The sequence below is a fragment of the Lithobates pipiens genome, unplaced genomic scaffold (genome assembly GCF_037356315.1).
Source record: "Lithobates pipiens isolate NorthernLeopardFrog02 unplaced genomic scaffold, aLitPip1_a1.2 Scaffold_23, whole genome shotgun sequence".
Classification (NCBI taxonomy): Eukaryota; Metazoa; Chordata; class Amphibia; order Anura; family Ranidae; genus Lithobates; species Lithobates pipiens.
The window spans coordinates 307477636-307500618 of NW_027507785.1; the positions used below are offsets into that span (position 1 = coordinate 307477636).

Sequence of the window (22983 nt, forward strand, 5' to 3'; positions counted from 1 at the left end):
TTTTGGGGATTTTTTTCTTCAGCTGGCACAGGGGCCTTAGTCAAGGTAGAGGGAATTATGACCAGTTCCAAATAACTCATTCATCTTTCAGCACAACAACGACCCAAAGCATCCATCCAAATCAACAAAGGAATGGCTTCACCAGAAGAAGATTAACGTTTTGGAATGGCCCAGCTAGCGCCTAGACCTGAATCCCAATGAAAATCTGTGGGGTGATCTGGATGGAGATGGATGGATGGATGGAGATAGTTGGAAGGAGAGGGCTGGATCGATAGAGAGAGGGATGAATGGAGAGAGAGAGAGGGATGGATAGATAGAGAGGGATGGATGGAGAGGGATGGATGGATGGATAGAGAGGGATGGATGGATAGAGAGGGATGGATGGAGAGGGATGGATGGATGGATAGAGAGGGATGGATAGCGAGGGATGGATGGATAGAGAGGAATTGATGGAAAGAGGGATGGATGGAGAGAGGGATGGATGTATGGATGGAGGGATGGATGGATATATAGAGAGGGATGGATGGGGATGAATGGAGAGAGAGAGAGATGGATGGATGGAGAGAGAGGGGTGGATGGAGAGAGTGGGGTGGATGGAGAGAGATGGATGGAGATGGATGGATGAATGGAGAGAGAGAGAGAGGGATGGAGAGAGGGATGGAGAGAGAGAGAGGGATGGATGGAGAGAGAGGGATGCATGGAGAGAGAGGAATGGATGGAGAGAGAGGGATGGATGGAGAGAGAGGGATGTATGGAGAGGGATGGATGGATATGGATGGATGGATAGGGAGGGATTGATGGAGAGAAAGAGGGATAGATGGATGGAGAGAGAGGGATGAATGTATGGATGGATGGATGGAGAGGGATGGGTGAAGAGGGATGGATAGAGAGGGATGGATAGAGAGGGATGGATAGAGAGGGATGGATGGAGAGGGATGGATGGAGAGGGATGAATGGATGGATAGGGATGGATGGATAGGGATGGATGGAGAGGGATGGATAGAGAGAAATGGATGGAGAGGGATGGATGGAGAGGGAAAGATGGAGTCGGATGAATGGATGGAGAGGGATGGATGGAAAGGGATGGATGGAGGAGGATGGATGGAGAGGGATGGATAGATGGAGAGGAATGGATGGAGGGGGAGGGATGGATGGAGAGGGATGGATAGAGGGGGAGGGATGGATGGAGAGGGATGGATAGATGGAGAGGAATGGATGGAGGGGGAGGGATGGATGGAGAGGGATGGATAGAGGGGGAGGGATGGATGGAGAGGGATGGATAGATGGAGAGGAATGGATGGAGGGGGAGGGATGGATGGAGAGGGATGGATAGATGGAGAGGAATGGATGGAGGGGGAGGGATGGATGGAGAGGGATGGATAGATGGAGAGGAATGGATGGAGGGGGAGGGATGGATGGAGAGGGATGGATAGAGGGGGAGGGATGGATGGAGAGGGATGGATAGAGAAGGATGGATGGAGAGGGATGGATAGGTGGAGAGGGATGGATAGAGGGGGATGGATGGATGGATGGAGAGGGATGGATGGCTGGAGAGAGAGGGATAGATTGAGGGAGAGGGATGGATGGAGAGGGATGGATAGATTATCGATCTGTCTTCTCTCACAGAATGGCTGAAATAGTTAATAATTGCTTTTCATACATTGTGGACATTTGGGAGGGTCTCCTGAGGTAATCTGTAAAAAACGAATCTAAACACGACATTTAAAGCAGCAAAACAGACATTTTTAACAGTCTGTTCCTAGCTGTCAAGTTTCCGGCGTTCACCTCCTGTGTACATGAAGCCCAACACGTTTTTTGGGGGGGTTTTTTTGTAGGAAGAAAAAAAAATGTTGTGGCAGAGATGAGAGTGTTTTGTAATGGTTGTAGAAGTCCTATCTCCAATGTGATTACACCGACCCTTCCTTGTTTAGAGAAGACACCTGAGCAAGACCAACACATCTAATTCTCATAAATTCACATTATTGTTTATCGGGTCCCTTTAAAATCTCCTATTTATTCAATCAAGTGTATCAAGTGTGTCAAGGGAGCTGCTACACCTAATTAATGGAAAGTCATAGCACTCTATATTATACATGACATAACAGCATGCAAGTGGAATAAAGTGTCTTGATATATCGCATGCATCCAAGGCGCCCTACTGCACCATTTTATATAAGAGTAAAAAAAAAAAAAAAAAAAAGGTTACAACTTACAGTCTGACTTTGCAAAGAGCTCTTAAACCCCCAGAGTGAGACAAAGGTTTATTACTTATTAGTGTCCTTGCTACAGTAAAGTGGTGATTTAATATACTGTATAGTGTTCTATATAATATAAATCCTGTCAGTACTTTGGCACCACATTGTGACATAAAATGATCCCGTTTACATTTTGACTCTGATCTATGAGCATAAATGGACGTGTCAGCTTGACAGAAGGCAGTTTTTGATCTAAAGCAATTAAAGATGCCACAGGTAACATCTCCACTTCATATTTGGGTCTTCAATGTCATGTTAGTCTGACTTCACCTCTATTTTCTTTTCCTGATATTGTCTTGTAATTTTTTTTATTTTATTTTTTATGCAATTTTTATTTTTTTGTTGATCAGGGTTCATTCAAAAAAACATTGTAAAATAAAACTATACATTTTGTTGTATACAGTATTTATCGGTGTATAACTCATGCTGGTGTATAAAAGGCACCCCAAGTTTAGGAGGGAAGTTTAAGGAAAAAAACTTACATTTAATTGCTCATCAATGCAGCCTTATCAGTGTCCATCTGCAGCCTTGCCAGTGTTATTTGCAGCCTTATCAGTGTCCATCTGCAGCCTTGCGCCAGTGTTATTTGCAGACTTGTCAATGTAATTTGCAGCCTTGTCAGTGTCATTTGCAGACTTGCATTGCAGCCTTGTCATTTAAAAATGGCACCGCCGAGATACAGAGCGGATGTTCTGCGTATCTCGGTGTCTTTTGGCCGTTCTCGGTGGCTCTCGGCGGCTTTCGGCTGCACTCGGCCGCTCTCAGTGGCTTTCGGCCACATGCCCACAAGCACTAAGGAAACTGCCAGGAAAGAGGAATATAAGATATATTCCTCTATGAAATCGGCAATTAAGCGCCGATTAAGCACACAAGTGTGAGTGGTACAAATAAGCCTTAGGCCGCGTACACACGGGCGGATTGTCTGCCCAACTTAGCGTTTCAGCGGACAATCCGCTCGTGTGTGGGCTTCAGCGGACTTTTTCAGCGGACAGTCTGACGGACTTAGTCTTTCGGAATTTCCATAATTTTGTCCGTCCAAACTTGGTTTCAGCGGACAGTCCGCTCGTGAGTAGGCAAGTTGGACGGACTAAGTATGGCGCATGCTCAGAAAGGATTTACACGCCGAAGGTTGCATTGCAGTGTATTGGATGTCGTATTTCTAGTCCCGTCGTACGTGCTGTACACGCCATCGCGCAAGCTTTCAGCGGACTGTCTGTTCATCGTGTGTGGTCAAGTCCGTTCATTCAAAAGTTGAACGGACTGTCTGTCAGATTGTCTGACGAACTTAGTTGGGCAGACAATCCGCCCGTGTGTACGCGGCCTTAGAAACAAAAGATATGCATCCTAAAAAAAAAAAAGTAGGAACTCCACTTTAAGGAACCCCTAGCAATCTCTGGAGGAACCATAGAGTTCCATTGAACCCTGGTTGAGAAACCCTGTATTAAAGGGTTAAAAAAAAAATAGTTGTCTGCAGAAGAAGAAAAAGAAGATAATTAGGGCTGATTTGCATAAACTAAGGGTTAATAAGAAGTTAAGAAGACAATCCTTATTTAAAAAAAAACGTTTGTCAGGTTGCTTTAACTCTTTGGTTCTCAACCTTGTCCCCCAACAGGCCATGTTTTGGGAATTTCTCTTAGCCCTTGTACACACGGTCGGACATTCCGACAACAAAATCCGTTGGATTTTGTCAGACGGATTTTGTCCGAAACTGGTGTTGCATACACACGGTCGGATAAAGTTGTCGGAACATCCGATCGTTCGTAACATGATGACGTTATTTCGTTACGACGGGACTACGTTCAGGCTAGTAGACAACAGCTTTGTTCTAGGAATTTGATCTGAGCATGCGTGGCACTTTGTCTGATCGGAATTCTCTACAAACAATCGGACAAAGTCAGATCGGATCATGTTGTCGTAAAATTTTATAGCCTAGCTCTCAAACTTTGTCCGTTGGATATTCCGACGGAAACAGTCCGATGGAGCCCACACACTGTCGGATTATCCGACAACATGGTCCAATCGGACATTTTCCGTCGGAATGTCCGACCGTGTGTACAAGGGCTTAGATAAAATAGCTGCCCAAAATACCAAGCCGTTGACTCTAATTTAAAGCACCCATGCAAGATAAAGGAAAACCTCCAAACATGGCCTGATAAAGGTACTTGAGGACAGGGGTGAGAACCACTGCTAACTGACAGGACCTGCAGATCCAACGTTCATCCCTGCTGATCTGCTGATGAGTGGTGAATGAATCAAGGTAGATACAAAAATAAAAATGTTAGTTTGTATCTCTCTATCTGAACTGTGTTGATAAACCAGGTTCACACCAGAACGCGGTGTGGGCAAAGCACTTTTCCTACACTACAAGGAAATGCGCTGCCCTTGTTAGACACATACGGGTGCCATTAATTGTAAATGGCACCCCAAAAGCACGTTTGTGACAACCAAACCACAATTTGAATAGAAGAACTGGACGCACTACACACACCCTTTCTACTTTGAGGACTTTTTTGGGGGCGTGTGTCCTTAACTACTTAAAGCATATTTGAGATTTTGAATGATTGAGTTTATATGCACTTAAATAGAACTCCCGGGACATTAAACAACCAATTACAACCAATGAAATAACAACTTTATCTTCTGTAGGACATATGTAATATACACTTTTGTTTTTCCTTGGTAGACTGACAAACGGACAGAAGGGCATCCTCATAAAGAACTACAGCACCAGATCGATCCTCCATGTCTCCAATGTAACAGAAGAACATTTCGGCAACTATACCTGTGTAGCGGTAAACAAGCTGGGTACCAGCAATGCCAGCCTACCATTGAACCGTAAGTAGCAAGCTACAGCACGTGATTATACATTGTGATCATGGTCTGTGGAGTGATGGCTCAGTTTTGGGGTAAATTGGGATGGCATGGTGCAGCTTAGTAGTGTTCCTACACATAAACCAGACAGCAGTTGTCTCAGTGGTAACGGTAGGTAGTGGAAGACCTGCCCATCTGTATTGTAATAGCATTACCACCCTATATCTCACACTGGTAAAATTCTGTTTAAAACTTCCAGTAGCATTTTTTTTTCTAAACATTTGGAAGGCAGAATTTGTGTCTGGGACTCTGCAGAAGGTGAAGTGAAAATCTCTATTACATATGATACAACTAGACAAGGTTCAGTGAAATGAGTTAGAAGGAACCAAAAACACAAATAACAAAAATATAACATTTCTATTACATATGGTATAACTAAATAAGTTGTGGAGAACCCAACCAGACAAGCTGTGGTGAATCCAAATACTCAAAAGGAACCAAAATCTCTACTTGAGCCATTCAAATCATTCCCTTTTTCATGGGGTCAATTGTACATCTATAAATGGCTTATGGGGAACTTTTTTAGTGGTGGTAAAGGCTAAATTCCCCGCACCCTCCTCCTGCCTATCCTGCATAGCCTGTATAAAAAAGAATCCTCATACCTTAATTTTCTAGTCGAGTCACGTGACACCGCGGGATCGGTTTCCCTGTGTAAAGGATCGCTCGACAAAAACTGTGTATTCCCAGATCCAAGACATCACCCACAGGCTCCCATGGGTCATCCATTGCCTACACTTCTCCTTCTCCCCTTCAGTGCACAGATCTTTTTTTATACAGTCTATGAAGTATAGGTAGGAGGTGGGAAGAGTAAATGTTTTTAGGAATATTTATAATTAGGCTTATCTTCCTCTTTAAGCCCACCTCACCATAGCAAACTGCAGCCCGCAGGCCAGATGCGGCCCCTTTGCTAACTTTTATCCGGCCCTTGGTGCAGTATTCCTCTCAATGATACCAACAGTTCCCTTTGCTGATACCAACAGTGGTGCTTTATTCCTCCCATTGACGCTGACACCAATGATAGGGCACTGTTCCTCCCATTGAAAGCAACAGTTGGGCACCCCACTTAAACCAAAAAGGCACCCTACTTTACACTCTAATACCAATGATGGTCCACTATCCCTCTAACTGACCACAAGCATCATGTAATTCTTTTTTCTCCCACTGGTGCTGGGGCATTTTCATCTCCCACTGGCCACAGTCTGTCCCCCCCCCCCATTTCTGAACGACACTTAACTGGCCCTTTGTTTAGAAAGTTTGGAGACACCTGCCACTAACTCCACTCCATAGAAGCCATGGTTTCAGGTTTTCCTTTACTTTGTACAGCTGCTTTAAATCAATGACATGGTATTGAGAAGAGCTTTTTTATCTAAGGGAAGTTCCCAAAACATGGCCCATTGGGGGTACTTGAGGATTGAGGTTGAGAACCACTGCTGTAGACTACACTGATGATTGCCAACTAGCCTGACACAGCTATATGCTCTTTGCAATAAAAGGCTCTATAATATTAGACTTTACTTGTGTTATACAATGCAAAGAGGGTGCAGTGTTCAAAAGTCTCTAATAAAATATCACATAAGAGTCCACATATAAAATTATAGCGAAAAAATTTCACAGCTTCTGTGAAAAAGATATGCATGCACACTCGTCACTACCGTGAGGGATGGCAAGCCTGCTTATCCTATTGACCCGTAAATTATAGAGAGGTCAACAACAGCATGCAAGGAATCAAGGGCTGGATGGATAGCAAGGCCCCCCTAAGATGTTTTCATCATCCGTCACTGCAGGTCACTAAAGTATGCGGTTATTCTGGTTATCCTCATCATCTAGCAGGAAATTCCCCACTTCCAGCGGTATGCAGAGTGCCAGCGATATTACCTTTGTGTGATCTGACATGGAGAACGTCCCATGCTGTCCCTATGGGGGTCGTGTGTTATAGACCAGTGGTTCTGGATGCACAGTTGGCCCCAACAGAAAATAAAGAATTCTTTGCATGTCTTTGCCTATACTCCTAAATGAGGTATAAATTGCAATTTTTTTAAAAATCTGTAATAGGAGTGAGTCATGCAGCTGTCTTCTGCTATTACATGTGAGCCCACCCATTTACATCTCTGAATTATACAGTAAGTGTGTATGTATGTGTGTAAAAGAGTTTAGGAGGCTGAAAGCGCAGAACCATGCAGACTGAATAGAAATGAATCAAGATTTGTGTATCTGAACTCTACGCGTGGGTCACCTCTAAACACGTTTTGTTTATAACTCATTCTAAATGCCTGTGAAGCCTACTCAACACTTTCCTCGTGGGGTTCAGAAAACCCTCCCTGCTGTGCTGCCTGGCCTAATTCAATCTACAGCAAACAAAATTCAAACATGGGCTGAACCAAATGTTACCTTGTGCACAGAAGGGATCCATTCCCACTTCATGTGACATTCATTTTCTGTTTTTTGTTTTTGTGCCTTGATAATAATAGTCATTCTGTAGCACAATATTAAAGAAAAAAAAATTATATATATATATATATATATATATATATATATATATATATATATATATATATATATATATATATATATATATATATATATATATTGTTTTTAAATATTTATCTTTTTATATACTGTATACACAATATATATATATATATATATATATATATATATATATATATATATATATATATATATATATATATATATATATATATATATATATATATATATATATATATATATATATATATATATACATATATAGGCAAGGCCTGTTCTGAATGGAGCCTGTCCTGTAAAACTGCTGTATGGTTTTGGTCACAGTGCTGCAGCTCAGTTTCAGGGTCTTGGCAATCTTTTTATAGCCTAGGCCAGTGATGGCGAACCTTGGCACCCCAGATGTTTTGGAACTACATTTCCCATGATGCTCTTGCACTCTGCAGTGCAGATGAGCATCATGGGAAGTGTAGTTCCAAAACATCTGGGGTGCAAAGGTTCGCCATCACTGGCCTAGGCCATGTTTGTGTAGAGCAATTCCCTTTTTCAGATCCTCAGAGAGTTCTTTGCCATGAGGTGCAATGGTGAACTTCCAGTGACACTTGAGACCTTGTAACACTAACGAGTCACATGACACCGGGGGGAGGAAAAATGTTTAATTGGGCCCAATTTGGAGATTTTCACTTAGGGGTGTACTCACGTTTGTTGCCAGCGGTTTAAACGTCAATGGCTGTGTGTTGAGTTATTTTAAGGGGACAGCAAATGTACACTGTTATACAAGCTGTACACTCACTACTTTACATTGTAGACAAGTGTCATTTCTTCAGTGTTGTCACATGAAAAGATCTAATAAAATATTTACAAAAATGTGAGGGGTGTACTCACTTTTGTAAGATACTGTATGTATCACATCTATCCATGCTCGCTGCTTTCTGGATTGGCAGCACTGTCTCTGCTGCCAAAACCCTCCCAATGTGAGCTGCAATGTCTGGGAGGGGGAGTGTGTGAGACATATGAAGAAGATTTGGCTCAGTCAGGGAATTTAAAGAACGTTTTTGTTTACTTTATGAAGCTTATACAGTAAAATCTTGGATTGAAATTAACTTGGTCTGAGAGTGTTTTGCAAGGCAAGCAAAATGTGGTTATAAATTTTCACTTGATAAATGAGCGATGTCTTGATATACAAGTAGTGTCATGTCACAACTGAGTATAAAAGAGAAGAGAGGGGCATTTAAGTGTAGCAATATGGTTACATTTAATGAAGGTACAACATTTAGCAACTCACATGGTTGATGATTAAAAGGAGGCACATCTAAGTATGCAGGCATCCCGGGTAAAGCTGTCCACATAGACTATCCTAGCTGCTTTGCTGGTGATACTGATGGAGTCCTGCAGAGAAGGTCTGGACTGTGCTGTCCTCCTGTGAACACTGGGACAAGCATTTGATTGGTTGTTAGGATGTTGGCAGTCCTAGCAACTGACAGTGCAGTGACAAAGCAGCAGGGGAACCTGCACTGGGGACCAGAGGACGGGGGGATTGTGGATGTTGGGGGAAAAACAGAGACCATAGGCTGACTTGAAGGCCTGTGTGATAGACCACTGAACCTAGCTGTGGGATGGATATCATTCAGATCAGCACAAAGATTGAAGAGTATAAATCAGAAAGCCTGGTTCCCACACCTGGCTTATCAGAAAATAGAGACGAGCTAACGGACTATTGCGGTACAGGTAACAGCATTAAAGAGAAATAGTTAAACCAAAGTTAAAAACAGACCAGGTTTATTCAAATAATAAAATCATGTGACAATGTACAAACGGGTACAGGTGGTGACGTATTTCTACTAGTTTCGCTCTAAATGAGCTTCTTCAGGAAATACATACGTCTGTAAAAAAGTATAAATGTGCATAAATAAGATAACAAAAAAACATTTAAATACAAAATGAAGGGTAACAGGGAAAGATAAATGCCACAAAATACATTTATAGCTCTTACCCCACCAGGTGTACCGACACGGTACCAAAAGGCCCCGAAGGAGTCTCCCCACTAGCACAGAGATTGAGTAGAAGATAATAGTTGCTACATTGGCCACAAAGTTACATTTTATAAATGCACTGTTTTGCACTTGATGGAACTTTTAATGCGGAAAGTGGGTGAACCTAGTGGGAAAGGGTGGAACTTTGTATCACCAGAAGCTGGCACAGCTTGGAAAAGTTGTCTGACATGTTGAATGTGTCTAGGAGGGCATTCCCACTATGACCTTTGGTCGTTATTGAGGAAAGCAGTGACACTGATGTATATAAAGCCTCTTTCTTACATGTCTTTGAATTTGAGGAGTCAGTAGTATGGGGTAGGCCAGTGGTTCTCAACCCTATCCTCAAGTAACCCCCCCAACAGGCCATGTTTGCAGGTTTTCCTTTATCTTGCAAAGGTGCTTTAATTTATGCCGCGTACACACGGGCAGACTGTATGGCGTACTTAGTCCGTCGTACAATCCGACGGACAGTCCGTCATACTTTCGACTGAACGGACTTGACCACACACGGATACCCAAACAGTCCGTCGAAAGCTTGCGCGATGACGTGTACAGCACGTACGACGGGACTAGAAATAGGAAGTACAATACACAGCAAAGCACCCTTCCGCCGTGTAAATCCTTTCTGGGCATGCGCCATTCTTAGTCCGTCGAACTAGCCTACTGATGAGCGGATTGTCCGCTGAAACCAAAGTACGACAGACAGAATTTCGAAAAATCCGAAATACTTAGTACGCCAGACTGCACGCTGAAAAAGTCCGCTGAAGCCCACACACGAGCGGACTGTCCGCTGAAATGTGTTTAGACGGACTAAGTACGCCATACAGTCCGCCCGCGTGTACGCGGCATTAGAGTCAATGGCTTGGTATTTTGGACAGCTATTTTATCGAAGAAAAATTCCCAAAACATGGCCTGTTGGGGGTACTTGAGGACAGGGTTGAGAACCACTGGGGTAGACGACCTAACACCTTCATAAGTCTGCTTTATTGAAGGCGAACTACTTATGCAACAAAACATTTAGTAAGAGGCCCTGAAACAGCTAAATATTCTCATAAAATTGTAACCCTTTTGTAGTGCTAAAGGCTTCAGTGTATATTCATTAGCATAAAAGCCACTGCAGACAGTATGATCTGAACCAAAAAAGTAGACCCACCAAACTTCAATCATGGTAACCAGTGCAGCAACTGGGAATTGCAGCGAATTGACTATTAAACCTTACTACAAGGACTTCTAGTGCTCAGGTGTAAAAGTATAGAAATGCCAAGTGGACATAATCAGACATTATGTCAATTTTCTGAAGAATTTTATCTTGACTGACCTTTAAAATAAACCTACCATGAAAATTCACACTTTACAAGAATCATTCAGGCACACATGAGCATCACAAAACCACATTCAATTTTGGGTTAAAAAGCACCTCTTTCTTATCCCTTATACAACCTAAAAGCCTAGGCAAAGATCTTGTGACCTCTGGCTACCAGGGGACTGGTGTGTGTTTCTAATGTCATTAGAGTCGTATGCGTAGAGCTTGGGGAATTCAGTCATACCAACTCTGTCTGATAGACTTGCAAGGGGAATAGGAGGATCAGCAAAGGCACAAGCATGGTGTGAGACCATGCGTGAAATTTCCTTTATTCCCGAGGAATTGCCCACTTCTCCTCTAAATATCACCAGTGCTTGTCATGTGACCAGACTTATCCCATGATACTCAGCGCCACAGATTCCAGTAAGGTCACCGCGAGGTGATATCTTGACATTTACACATGCAAATATTCCTTGATGGATGGCGCGCTCATTGCTCTGTATGTTTGTCTTTCATATCAGTCTTGCATACTAATTTGTATTTCAGCTAATCTCTATTCACGGAATTAGCCTTTAAACTGTGACTTTTATGTGTGATATTGAAACTCTGCTCAGGGGAAAAAAATGTCCATTTTAAATTACTTCTTCATTTTCTGACTACGATGCACTGTTAACCATTTCAGTGCCCCGGGGCTCCTGGAGTCTGGTCCACATATATAATGGAAATTTCGGAATATATTATAAATTGAATATAATGGCATGTGTACCACTGGGAACTTTTTTTTTTTTTGTTGATGTGTGCATTACTGGTCAAAGCTCGGAAATGTACTGCGAGGACAGCCTTATGGCAAGATAAGAACACTATACAGGCATACCCCACTTTTAAGTACATAATGGGGTTTATTTACTAAAGCTGGAAAGTGATAAATCAGGCTCACTTCTGCATAGAAACCAATGAGCTTCCAGGTTTTATTACCAAAGCTTAATTGAACAAGCTGAAATTAGAAGCTCATTGGTTTCTATGCAGAAGTGAGCCTAATTTTGCACTTTCCAGCTTTAGTAAATAAACCACATTGTGTACTTAAAAGTGGGGTATGCCTGTATTACCAAAATTATTGCTATTCGATATTTGTATTGGGACTCCTGCCTGGTATTGGTATTGGGATACCTACCTTTACACGCACATAAACTTTAATGGCATCCCAGTCTTAGTCCGTAGGGTTCAATATTGAGTTGGCCCACCCTTTGCAGCTACAACAGCTTCAACTCTTCTGGGAAGGCTGTCCACAAGGTTTAGGAGTGTGTCTATGGGATTGTTTGACCATTCTTCCAGAAGAGCATTTGTGAGGTCAGGCACTGATGTTGACTGATGTCTGGCTCGCAGTGTCCGCTCTAATTCATCCCAAAGATGTTCTATTTGGTTGAGGTCAGGACTCTGTGAAGGCCAGTCAAATTCCTCCACCCCAAACTCGCTCATTCATGTCTTTATGGACTTTGCTTTGTGCACTGGTGTGTAGGGCTGGGGAAAAAATTGATTTAAATCTTGATTCGAGTTGAGAGGTCAAATCGATAAAAAATTTCAGCAAATCGTTTATTTTTTATTTTTATTTTTTTGATTTGTGCATTACTGGTCAAAGCTTCGGATGTACTGTCAGGGAAGCCTTTTGGCAAGATATATACTTTCTCTTATTTTGGCTTTTAAAGGAGGACATTAGGGGAGTAAAAGCTGAACTTCGGGGCAGAAAGAATGTGCAGCATTTAAGTGTCTTTCCACTTTCACAACCAATTTTGGATAACACCTACTTTATATCGGTTACATGTTCCCATTAGCATAGCATTACTTAAAGTAGATGTGAACTTCTGAACTGAAAAATTTGCAAATCTTTCTATAGTATGTACTTACCTCTATCCAAAGCCCCTAGTGTGATTTCTGTCCGCTCTGCCATTCTTGTACTATCTGCACAAGTCACTTCTGACATTCTGTACCAACACCAAGGTAACCTGAGAGACAGCCCGTTCCCAACACTCTGCCACATAGCAAATAATTGACAGATGAGACTGTAAAGACACAGACAATTAGTAAGGGGTGACCTGCCAATAACAGCAAAATCAAAAAAAAAAAAGTAAAGAATGAAAAATAGGCCTGGAGAAAAAAATACCAGAAGCATAGGCCTACATGATTGGGTTTAAAGGGGTCCTGGTAGACAGAAGGATTTATGCCTCGTACACACAATCAGATTGTTGACCAACAAAACCGTGGACTTTTGTCCAAAGGGCGTTGGCCCAAACTTGTCTTGCATACACACGGCACACAATTGTTGGCCAACAATCACGAACGTAATGATGTACTACGTTTTTCAGCTCTTTAGCGTCACCCTTTGGACTCCTTCTGCTAATTTCGTGTTAGTAGAAGTTTGGTGAGTGTTGATTCGCGCTTTTCAGTTCGTGCTTGTCAGTTCGCTTCTGAACAGCCATTCGTCAACTAGACATGTTGCGTAGTCAGAGGAGATAACACGTTATTTATTATTGGCCTTGGAGTTATTGCTTTGACATTATTTTTTGGTCAGGAAGAGGGAGTGAATAGTCAAGAAAACTTCCCACTCGCCTCAATCCCCCCCCCCCCTAATTTTTTAAAGGATTTTCGAGGACATGGAGGCCGAGTTTTCATGGGGTTATAGCAGCAGGAAGGATTTAAAAAGGAAGTAAACCCTGATGAGTTTACTTCCTCTTTTTTTCCCTGCAAAGGTAAAGCATAATGGACTACTATGCATCGCATTGTAGTCCATTATGTGTCACTTACCTGACACAGGAGCCATTCGGCGAAGCCGCGATGACGTCACTCCCGCGCATGCGCATGGGAGTTGACAAATGCGGCAGCTCCATTCTTGGAACTGCCGCGTTCAGTGCGCCTGCGCGCCGCTGTCTACGGCGCATGCGCCGTAGACAGCGGTTCCCGTTTTCGGGCAAATATCTCCTAAACCATATAGGTTTAGGAGATATTGCTTGGACCTACAGGTAAGCCTTAATCTAGGCTTACCTGTAGGTCAAAGTGGTTTGTAAGGGTTTACAACCACTTTAAAGTCATTTTAGGGTAGTTGTTTTGGTAAAAATGTAAAGGGAGGGACCCATCTTAGGTACACCTTACCTTAATATGACCAGTTGAATGCCATTGAGCTGGTTAGTTATTCTTTGGCTAAATCTGCAGATAGTTGTGCATTTGTCTCCAAGTCAGTGTGTTGCACCTGGAGGTTGATATTATGGGTTTAAGCAGATATTTGGTTAAAGCATAAGGTGCCATAAGGTACCATTGAAGGCCTTGGTACCATTGAAGGCCTTGGAACCATTGAAGGCCTTGGTACCATTGAAGGCCTTGGAACCATTGAAGGCCTTGGTACCATTGAAGGCCTTGGACCCATTTCATATTGTGTTTGATTTGTATTTATTTATTTTTTGACTCTTTTGTTAATAAATGTCTGCTGGCCACTGAACTCTACTTGGCGTCATGCACTAGTTATTTATTTTAAGTGTAAATATGGGAGTGATGTTAGAGCAGTTTGGGAGACAGATCATCCATTAAGCGTATTTCCACTTTTCCAGTCAAATTTGAGAAACCCCTACTATATGTTTATGTGCTCCCAATCACACAACAATTACATCTTTAAAAAAATATTTCTTGCCTTTTAGAAACGCGCTCATCCATGTTTTTTGGACCTTGTTTTGTGCACTGGTGCACAGTCATGTTGGAACAGGAAGGGGCCATCACCAAACTGGAGCATGAAATTATCCTAAATGTCTTGGTATGCTGACACCTTAAGAATTCCCCTCACTGGAACTAAGGGGCCAAGACCAACCGATGAAAAACAACCCCACACCATAATCCCCCCTCCACCAAATGATTTGGACCAGTGCACAAAGTAAGGTCCATAAAGACATGGATGAGCATGTGGAATTGACTGGCCTACACAGAGTCCTGACCTCAACCCGATAGAACACCTTTTGGTTGAATTTGATCGGAGACTGTGAGCCAGGCCTTCTTGTCCACATCAGTGTCTGACCTCACAAATGCACTTCTGGAAGAATGGTCAAACATTCCCATAGACACACTCCTAAACCTTGTGGACGGCCTTCCCAGAAGAGTTGAAGCTGTTATAGCTACAAGGGGTGGGCCAACTCAATATTGAACCCTATGGACTTAAGCCTTGTACACATGGTATGAAAATCAGAAGGGGGTTGTCATTTGACAGGCTGTTGTCCAAAGTTCTTAGCGTTAGTATGTTCCTTTCAAACAATTTTTTTCCAATTTTCAGCCAACAAATATTTTTGGCAAACGTCAGCTCCACGTCAGATTTTCGTATGGTCATTACACAAATCCGTCACACAAGTCGAAAGTACAAACACGCATGCTCGGAATCAATGCTCACCAAACACGAAATTAGCAGAAGGGCTCCAAAGGGTGGCGCTCAAGAGATAAAGTTCCTTGTAGTGCGTCACTACATTCGTGTTTGTGGCACGACAATTGGTGTAAGGTTAGTATGCACATGCCCTTTTGACAAAAATCAGACACTCAGTTGTCCAAAAATCGTACTGTGTGTACGAGGCTTAAGACTGGGATGCCATTAAAGTTCAATGTGTGTGTAAAGGCAGGCGTCCCAATACTTCCAATACTTTTGGCAATATAGTGTGTGTGTGTGGGTGTGTGTGTGTGTATATATATATATAAAATCATATATGTTTTCTCAAGGGCCTATATGAATTGATGCCCTTGCCCTCTGTTTTTCTCAAAAACAGGGTTACATTATTGATTAAGTATTTTCTTTTTAATAAGTAAAACTCTTTTGGACTCATTTAGACTCATTTAGATAGAAATCTTACACCGTGAGCTTCCAGAATAACAGAGGAGGTCAAATGAGCCTTCATCAAAGTTGACCTTCGAAGCTCAAAAAAAAGATGCATAATGCCGCGTACACACGAGCAGACTGTATGGCGTACTTAGTCCGTCGAAACACATTTCAGCGGACAGTCCGCTCGTGTGTGGGCTTCAGCTGACTTTTTTAGCGTGCAGTCCGGCGTACTAAGTATTTCGGATTTTTCGAAAATTCTGTCCGTCATACTTTGGTTTCAGCGTACAATCCGCTCGTCAGTAGGCTAGTTCGACGGACTAAGAATGGCGCATGCCCAGAAAGGATTTACACGGCGGAAGGGTGCTTTGCTGTGTATTGGACTTCCTATTTCTAGTCCCATCGTACGTGCTGTACACGTCATCGCGCAAGCTTTCGACGGACTGTTTGTGCATCCGTGTGTGGTCAAGTCCGTTCAGTCGAAAGTATGACGGACTGTCCGTCGGATTGTATGACGGACTAAGTACGCCATACAGTCCGCTCGTGTGTACGCGGCATTAGATGAACTAATGGGTTCAAAGCTGCACCAGTTGTACAGGCTAATCTCCTGTACTGAAATTGTTTAGTCTGATTTAACTGCACACTGGGGGATTCCAGGGTCTAGAGACCCTGGAGAATAAAATGGTGGTAGTTGCAACTTTTTATGAAGCACAATAATTTCACAGTTATATATCAAATGCATATTTTCAGGAAAATATATACTAACATAAATTTTAGTGCAAACAAACACAATAGCATACCAATTTTTTTTTTTGGGGAGTAAAATGTTAAAGATTGCAGTTCGTCAAGCCAAACGTGTCAAGCCCTAAGGATGGGTTCACACTATTGCGAATTGGATGTGGGTTTTCTCGGCATCCAATTCGCATGTCAGGAGATTGTGCCCTCAATGGAGCCGGTTTACATATCTTCAGAGCGGCACAGGAGTCCTGGGCTTCATCTGGTAAATTTCAGGTCCCAAAATTCAGGCTGAAATCGGACCTGAAACGGTGGAGGGGGATGCACCGAACCCTTGCTGTGAGCTGCTCCATCCTGCGGTGTGAATCCAAAAAACTGCACAAGCCCATGAAATAAAAAACGATGGTACCCAAAATTCTCCATAGGTGACACTTTAAAAGCATGTACAGAGATCACCAAGAATTATGGCTCTAGAATTAGGCTACTTTCACACTGGGGCGGTGCAGGTGGTAGCAGTAAAGTGCTGCTAAGCGGCGCTTTACCTCTGTTATAGCTGCGCTTTTCGACCGCTAGCGGGGAGCTTATAACCCCCGCTGGCAGACAATTAAAGGCTTTAAAGCACCCGTGTTGTGCCACTTCCAAAGTGCTTTGTGGGCATTTCGGCAGCGTTGCCCATTAATTTCAATGGCCAGGGGCGGTGGCAAAGTGGTTTATACATCTCTCCCACGCAACCCCAAAGATGCTGCTTTGCAGGACTTTTTTTCCTGTCCTGCAAGCACCCCGCTCCAGTGTGAAAGCACTTGGGATTCCACACTGGGGTGGTTTGAGAGGCGCTTTACAGGCGCAATTTTTAGCGCTAAAACGCCTGTAAAGTGCCTCAGTTTGAAAGAGGTCTGACTGCTCTCACTCTGACATTCGTGATGAGACTTCACCTATGTGGTGCAATTGATGCTTACACACACATGGCCACCCTACGCTGTGCATTTTATATTGGGTCTTTACAGGGGTAATGCGGATTCCTTACATTTTTTTAATTATTTTTATTTATTTTATAGAATTCTTTTATTTTTTTATTTTTTTTATTGTTATCACAAGGAGGCTAACAAGCCTCCTATGTAATATCATTTGCAGATTACAGGTACTTTTTTATGGAGACATTGAGGGTCTATTACAGAGATATGCAATAGCGGACCTCCAGCTGTTGCAAAACTACAAGTCCTATCATGCCTCTGCCACTGGGTGTCATGCTTGTGCCTCACAGAGTCTTGCTATGCCTCATGGGACTTGTAGTTCTTTAACAGCTGGAGGTCCGCTAATTGCATATCCCTGGTCTATTAGATCCCCAATGTCTTCCCTGCCCTTCACTGCAGCTAATCAAGCAGAAATCATGCTTGATTAGCTCCATTCTTGACTAGACCAGCCGAGGAATGACAGCTGTGACCATTGAAGTGAATTAATACCTGTCGCTTCCGGGGTCAATAGGCACAAGTGGCATTTGGGAATGGAAGTTCCCAGAGTTCCTCTTGCTCTCACTGTACGGGCTGTTTTCCACAGTCCCGGGACTTTTTGGAAGGGTTTACAGTGTTTTCTAGAAAAAAATGAAGATTTTAACATGCATGCAAAAAAGTTAAAAAAAATGACTCCCGTAGGCAAGTGGTTAAATACAATAATAAAATGTAAAAAAATAAAAATAAAAATTTGTGACCAAAAAAATGCTGTGCAAATCCATAAGGTTGTATCAAATCAATGCATAAACTATTGATGCATTGACCCGATACACGTTAATTGATTTGAACAGCATTTTTTGTTATGAATTAGGTTTTTATTTTTACATTTATTTTTGGATAGGGGTATACGTTGCATATAAAACTGCTATTTATGCCTTCAACTGCTCTGATTGCTCTGTCTATTTGCCATTTGTATAGTCAGATATAGGGATACTCAGAGAAGCCTGGATCTTTGGTATTATAAAAGAAACGAGTTAACCAGTTACCGGGCCTCACCATCCCTTGACATCTAAAGTGTTCTGAACAATGTAATCTATTTATTCAATTTTTTTTTTTAATTACATTTTCCCTATCATCACCACTCTGATAACAGAATTATATTATCGATCATGCATAGATAACTTTTTTTTTGCTAATAACAAGTTGAATCCTTTAGGCATATGGGCTGAAACATTACGCCGCCAGCTCCCGTAATAGGAGAGGGTCTAACACCGGCGGTTGTATATTATAAGCCTCCCCCGTCTACCCTTCTATTTCTCCCCCACCCCACGATAAGAGCATTGCACTTACTGTATCATTTGGAGTGTGTCATCTTTTCCCACCTGCTGTTCTCCAATAATGCCATTTACTTTCTTATTGGGATGCGTAACGAGAGATTATCACATCTCTCCCATTACCACGCAAGCCCCATCGAGAGCGTGCGCGCCTATTTAACCTTGCGCTTAATATGGATTGATTCAGATGGCTGTAATTTTATGATTAAGGTCAAGTGTGGAGGAATACTTATTACATGCAGATGAGACATCTGTGATTGATCATGTTACTTGCTGACACCCTTTAACCCCTTGATTCTCCTCGCTCGCTTTTGTTATGACAACTTCTGCTTATTGCTACCATTATATAAAGTGAAATTTTTGAAATGGAAACTGTAGTGTTTTTTTTTTTCTTTGCAAAGTGCTCATCTTGATTTAATATTCAAACTTCTAGTTGATTTTTTTTTTGACATGATCTATATTTTTATATATTTTTTGTATTTTGTATTTATATATTTCTTATTTTATTTTTACTTGATTTATATTTTTATATTTATATATTTATTTTTTATATTTGTATTGGACACGATTTATAGTTTTACTTTCATATATTTATTATGCTTCATATTTTTTTTATATTTTTACTTTGACATTTTTATATTGATTATTATATTTTCTATTTTTATTTTTTTATTTTGACATGTTTTATATATATATATATATATATATATATATATATATTTGGCTTTCTTCTGGTGACTTGACCATGAAGCCCATCTTTCTTCAAGTGCCTCCTTATTGTGCATCTTGAGTCATGTATTTCACCTGAAGTTATTTGTATGTTTTTCTTTGCATCCCGAACAATTTTCCTGGCAGTTGTGGCTGAAATTTTAGATGGTCTACCTGACCCTGGTTTGATTTCAACAGAACCTCTCCTTTTCCACTTCTTGATTAGAGTTTGAACACTGCTGATTGGAATTCTCAATTCCTTGGATATCTTTTTACATTCCTTTCCTGTTTTATACAGTTCAACTACCTTTTCCCGCAGATATATATATATATATATATATATATATATATATATATGTGTGTGTGTGTGTGTGTGTGTGTGTGTGTGTGTGTGTGTATGTATATATATATATATATATATATATATATATGTGTGTATATATATATATATATATGTGTGTGTGTATATATATATATATATATATATATATATATATATATATATATATATATACACACACACATATATATATATATATATATATACACACATATATATATATATATATATATATATATATATATATATATATATATATATATATATTATATACAGGTGTGCTCATATCATATATATATATATATATATATAGTATTTCTACTTGTATAGTTTTTATTCTGACATGAGTTATACAGTATATATATATATATATTCTTTTCAATAAATGTTTATTAAAATTTTTCAGATATACATTAAATCACAGTTATCAGGTATACATTGAAACAGAAGCTGTTAATATAATCAATAAGTCATACAATAAACATGTATAGCAGAAATATAATAACAAGTTCAAAATACGGCCAACTGAGCCTCTTACTAGGTCAATTCACTGCAATGGTGGTGCAAGTGTGGTTCCGACTCAGTAAAGTATGCCTCTGGTAAAATGGGGAATACAATAATTAACAAGTGTATTACCTGAGGATCATTAAGCATCTCCATTTGAGGGAGAAGGAGTGGGGGTAGGGGTCCAATTGGGGTAATTCTATGTACCGACCAAAGCCACCCTTGAACCCATTCACCCCTAAAGGGTTCTGAACCTGAATGGTGGGGACCATGTGTAGTAGTGAATGTGGTTTAACCTATTCGGTACCCATATGATTGAGAAGAAGCTCTGTAGTAGTAATATATGTTATCTATATGTTATCTAGGAGTGAGGGCGGGGGGGGGGGGGGATAAGGAATCCAAAAACGGTTAGTGTGTACTCCTGCCAGAACAGTGAAGGAGGTATGTTGGTATCAAGTTGAGGGGGTGTGGAGATCGCCTAAGTAGGATCGGTGAGGATCAATTGGGTAAGAGGAAGGATATGGACGGAGGGAGGGCACGATAAGCCAGACACTATGATGCTTCAGAGACAGATCAATATCAGATCAATTTCTATCATGGCTGAGAGGTTGGGTCACCGGGCAGAATGATCTGCATCGAGGAGACTCTAAAATGCAACCAACAAGCCCATGTTGTACTAAATTTTGTCGGATTGTCTTTTGCTTGGTAAATTAGTTTTTCCATCTCGGCCGTTCTATCGACTCTTTTGAACCATTCAGCCACTATGGGTGGTGTGGAGCTCCTCCAGTGAACCGGGACACAGAGATTGGCTGCATTGATAAGGTGTAGGGTAAGGGATTTTTTGTAGGAGGAGAGGGGCATGGAGGTGTGATGGAGCATATATTGGGCCGGAGTGAAGTCTGGGGCTTAAGAGGTAATTTGGGTGATAAGGCGGTGAATTTCCGTCCAGTATGGTAGGATAAGAGGACACTCCCACCAGATATGAATGAGGGTGCCATGCGCCACATTGCAACGCCAGCATGTCGGGGGGACCGAGGGGTGCATTGACATGAGTTATATTTTTATATATTTTTTATATTCATATATGTATTCATTTTGATATCTATATTTTTATTTTGATGTGCTCTATATTTTTGCTTGCTTGCATTTTTGATGATCGGGTCTTATTTTATATACAGAGGTTTATATGCTCCTTCTTATTCTGTTGCAGAATAAAATTGGCAATGCCTTGAGGTGGAATTAAACTCTATAAATAAATGTTATTTATTTTAATTTTTTCAACTGGGCTCTGGGAGCTGTTAGCAATAATGTGCTAGTATGCACTCCCTATTAGCACATTATGGCAGATTTACCTGTGAAACCATCCCCGCCAGTACTCCTGGTGGTCACGAGCACTTCCATCTTCTCCTGGTCTTCCTTCTTGGTTTGGTCTTTGAATAGCCAGGCTGCGATGACATCACTCCCCTGCATGTTGGCAGGAGTGACATCATCATGGCACAAAGTGGTGTCATAAATGTACACTGTGAAAAAATATATATGTATATACAGTGCTCTAAAAATGTATTTGTCCCCTTCCTGATTTTTTATTTTTTTTTGCATATTTCTCACACTTAAATAATTCAGATCATCAAACACATTTTAATATTCCACAAACATAACGTAAGTAAATCCAAGATGCAGTTTTTAAATTATTATTTCATTTATTAAGGGAAAAAGCTGTTCAAACCCGCCTGGCCCTATGTGAAAAAGTAATTGCACCCTCCAATGCTGAATCATAAATGAACTGAATTAAGCACAATTTATTGTAAAGCTGAGTTAAATTTCACTTGCCACACCCAGGCCTGATTACTGCCAGACCTGTTGAATCAAGAAATCACATAAATACAAGCTGTCTGACAAAGTGAAGCATGCTAACAGATCACAAAAAGCCACACATCATGCCATAATCTAAAAAAATATCAAGAACGATTTAGAAACAAAGTAATGGCTATGTATCGGTCTAGGAAGGGTTTCAAAGCCATTTTAAGGCTTTGGAACTCCAGTGAACCATGGAGAGAGCCATTATCCACAAATGGAGAAAACCTGGAACAGTGGTGAACCTTCCCAGGAGTGGCCGGCCCACAAAAATGACTCCAAGAGCATGACGACGACTGATCCAGGAGGTCATAAAAGAACCCAGAACAACATCTAAAGAACTGCAGGCCTCACTTGCCTCAGGTAAGATCAGTGTTCATGATTCAACAGTAAAAAAGAGACTGGGAAAAAATGGCGTCCATGGGAGAGTCCCAATGCCAAAACTACTGCTGATCAAAAAGAACACAAAGGGTCATCTCACATTTACCAAAAAACATCTTGATTATCCCAAAGACTTTTAGGCAAATATTCTGTGGACTGATGAGACAAAATTTTAACTTTTTTGGAAGGTGTACATTCCGTTACATTTGGCATAAAACTAATACAGCATTTCATAACAAGAACATCACACCAACAGTCAGAAATGGTGGTGGTAGTGATGTCTGGGGCTGTTTGCAGCTTCAGGACCTGGACGACTTACCATAATAGATGGAACCATGAATTCTGAGCTCTATCAGAAAATCCTAAAGGAGAATCTCCAGCCATCAGTTTGTGACCC

The 22983-nt window shown here is 41.2% G+C and overlaps 1 protein-coding gene across 4 annotated transcripts in view; it reads left to right on the forward strand.

Annotated features, from left to right (window-relative positions):
* NEGR1 (neuronal growth regulator 1) overlaps positions 1-22983 on the forward strand; it is an 846141-nt gene that overhangs the window by 645524 nt on the left and 177634 nt on the right. For all 4 annotated transcript variants that reach the window (XM_077450476.1, XM_077450477.1, XM_077450479.1 and 1 more), the window contains exon 6: positions 4939-5090. In XM_077450476.1, coding sequence (XP_077306602.1) covers positions 4939-5090 — 152 coding nt within the window. The remainder of the gene's footprint in view (positions 1-4938; positions 5091-22983) is intronic.